The sequence below is a fragment of the Limulus polyphemus genome, unplaced genomic scaffold (assembly GCF_000517525.1).
Source record: "Limulus polyphemus unplaced genomic scaffold, Limulus_polyphemus-2.1.2 Scaffold6519, whole genome shotgun sequence".
Classification (NCBI taxonomy): domain Eukaryota; kingdom Metazoa; phylum Arthropoda; class Merostomata; order Xiphosura; family Limulidae; genus Limulus; species Limulus polyphemus.
The window spans coordinates 1-2,500 of NW_013672129.1; the positions used below are offsets into that span (position 1 = coordinate 1).

The following is a 2,500-nucleotide window of genomic DNA, read 5'->3' on the forward strand; positions in this document are numbered from 1 at the left end:
TTAAGTTATTAAGAAAATCCAGTGTTTGTACTGACATAGCTGTAGTTTCTTCTCAGGGTAAAGTATTTCCAACATCTTAAAAATTAGATAGCCAATAGCTAACAGTCAACAACTTTAATTTCTATTTTATTTTGTAAAGCAAAAAATCTTAGCTGTGCTTGTTCATTCTTCCATAATGTTTATGTGAGATTATATTACATTTTAATATACAGGGTGTCCCAAAACTTTGGGCCCGTGGGAAAATGAACATTATACTTTTAAAGTTAAACAAACACATTTCTAATGTCAGTTGTACATATTTTAGGAAAGAAACTACCCTGATGTCACAGTATACCAAGAATTAATATGTGTATGTCTGTTAATGGCATGCAATTTGAATAATAAATAAATTAAGAATAAATTGTTTATTTGTCCCTATGGGTCCAGACTTCTGGGACGCCCTGTATAGTATTCTGAGATGTATCGTTATTTGTGCATTAATTTGTTTGAATATTGTCTATATACCTCAAACAATTTTGGTTTTGGTTTCATTTGCATAGATCCGTCGCCTGCTGCAAACCGCTACAGCTTAAGCTCTAACCAAGCAAGTCTTACTCCAGTTTCAATGAGTCCCCAGCCTTGTCCAAAGTCCTTTTTGAATAGGATCCGTAAACACAGCATCCTTAGTGTTACAAATATTCATCACAGTTTTTCAGATAAAGATCAAACTCGAACAATTAGCTTTGATGATATCCTGAAACGTAACCTTTCCTCTAGAAAATGCAGACAAAATAATAAGGTTAATGAAACAGAGAAGAACGAAGAGGAAACATCACGTATTATAGCATCTCTGGTGCACTCTAACCAGTCAATCAAACAAAGAAGGATGAGTTTAGATGATTTTATCAAATTGAATGGGAAAAAAATCAGAATGAGAAATGCAAGGGAGGAAAGTCAAGGTTATATGTCTGACATGTCAACCAAAAGCGAAGGGATCGATGAAACAAGCTTTATGGGGAGACTTTCACCCCGATTAGCACATTACTCAGCGCCATCGTTCACTGAATTTCACTCTATCAAGGAACAATCTTTTGAACAAGCCTCGTCCTCAGATAGCCTCAGTTGTGATGTCAACGTAGGTGAGACAAAAGTAGACATTTCTCCTTTAGCTCAACAAGCATCTGGACAGTCAGATTGTGAAAGTATTGAAGAAAAGCCCATTAAAGATGTCTCAAGTCCTATTCCCTTACCACAACTCAAAAATTCCTCTGAGCGACAAAATCCAATAGAAGAAAATATTGTTTGCGAACTCCAAGCGAGAGCAAACGACGAAATACCATATCAAACTAATCAATCAAAAGCGAATATAAATTTAGACAATATCACTCCAGTAATTCCAAATGTTCGTCTGGAAGTTTCTAGTTCTGTAGAAGCTACTTCATTACCATCAGTGTGTGTAGCCCCTAAGTTATGTGATATCTCTGAAATTAATCTTCTTACTTTGCCGAGTAAAGATCCTTCAAAACATCATGTACCAGAATTTTCCACTCCAAAGATACTAATTACAACCAACATGAGCTCCTGTGATTCTGAAGAGACTAGCCCTCCTAGAACTCCAAACACCAAGCCTTCTTCAATGGCCTACCTTAGTCCTTTGACCGCAATGTGCCCTTCTACTGATAGAACCATCTCTGAATCCAATCTTAGTACGTCTGGTTATTCCTCTCTGTCGAGCCCCGGCATGTCCAGATGCAATTCCAGTAGCCCCTTAGCTGAGGAACTGGACGTTGGTGCAAAAAAGTTATATCTGGCTCAAAAAGCTTCCCATTTTCTTTCTCCTAGTCTAATTACAAGTAAGTGTGAAAATGCCTTTCATTTTCCTTCTCAGCAAATTTATTCATATCTACAAGTTAAAAATCACCCAGACCCCTCTTGTTTTCCACAGCGGCGAGCATCTGTTGGTGAAGCATTGTTTCCTCCTACAAAAGATATAGATCGTCACTTGTGTAGAAAGAAGCTAAGCAAGCGTATTTCCTACCAGACAACAAGTACTGAAGACTCTATAGATGATGAAGGAATTGTATTAGACCGTATTGAGATTAAAATTAAACAAGGAAAGGTAACAAGTGCAAAAGAGCTTGAGATGTCAGTAGCTTCTGAAAAATACCAGAAACCAGAAAGAGATATCACCTTACATAATAAGTGTCGAAAACCATCTCCTCTAAGTTTGGAGCTTCCAGATATTTCAACTACGTGTTTATCAGAGAAACATCACCCAGCAGTAAGAAGTAGTCCTAAATTGAAGAAAGGCGACAAGTCAAAAAAAATCACCGACCATGGACGGACAAGTGTCTGTAGCTCCCCTAGTGTTACACCCATAAATGAAAGACTTTCAGAATGTCACGAAGGTAAGCTGCCACGAAACTCTTCAAAAACTAGCATGGGTAACCACATAATTTCATCGTCAGATGACGACTTAGATTCTCATGAACCACGACAGAAGTCGCCACGAAGACCACAC

General features: G+C 37.7%; 1 protein-coding gene across 1 annotated transcript in view; it reads left to right on the top strand.

The window, feature by feature from the left end:
• Window positions 1–539: 539 nt before the first annotated feature.
• The window catches only part of LOC106473813, a gene marked incomplete at its 5' end in the record, with an annotated part of 10,277 nt that continues 8,316 nt past the window's right edge, over window positions 540–2,500 (top strand). The window contains one exon of the mRNA XM_013934487.2: window positions 540–2,500. This exon is cut by the window's right edge and continues 395 nt beyond it. Coding sequence (XP_013789941.2) covers window positions 540–2,500 — 1,961 coding nt within the window.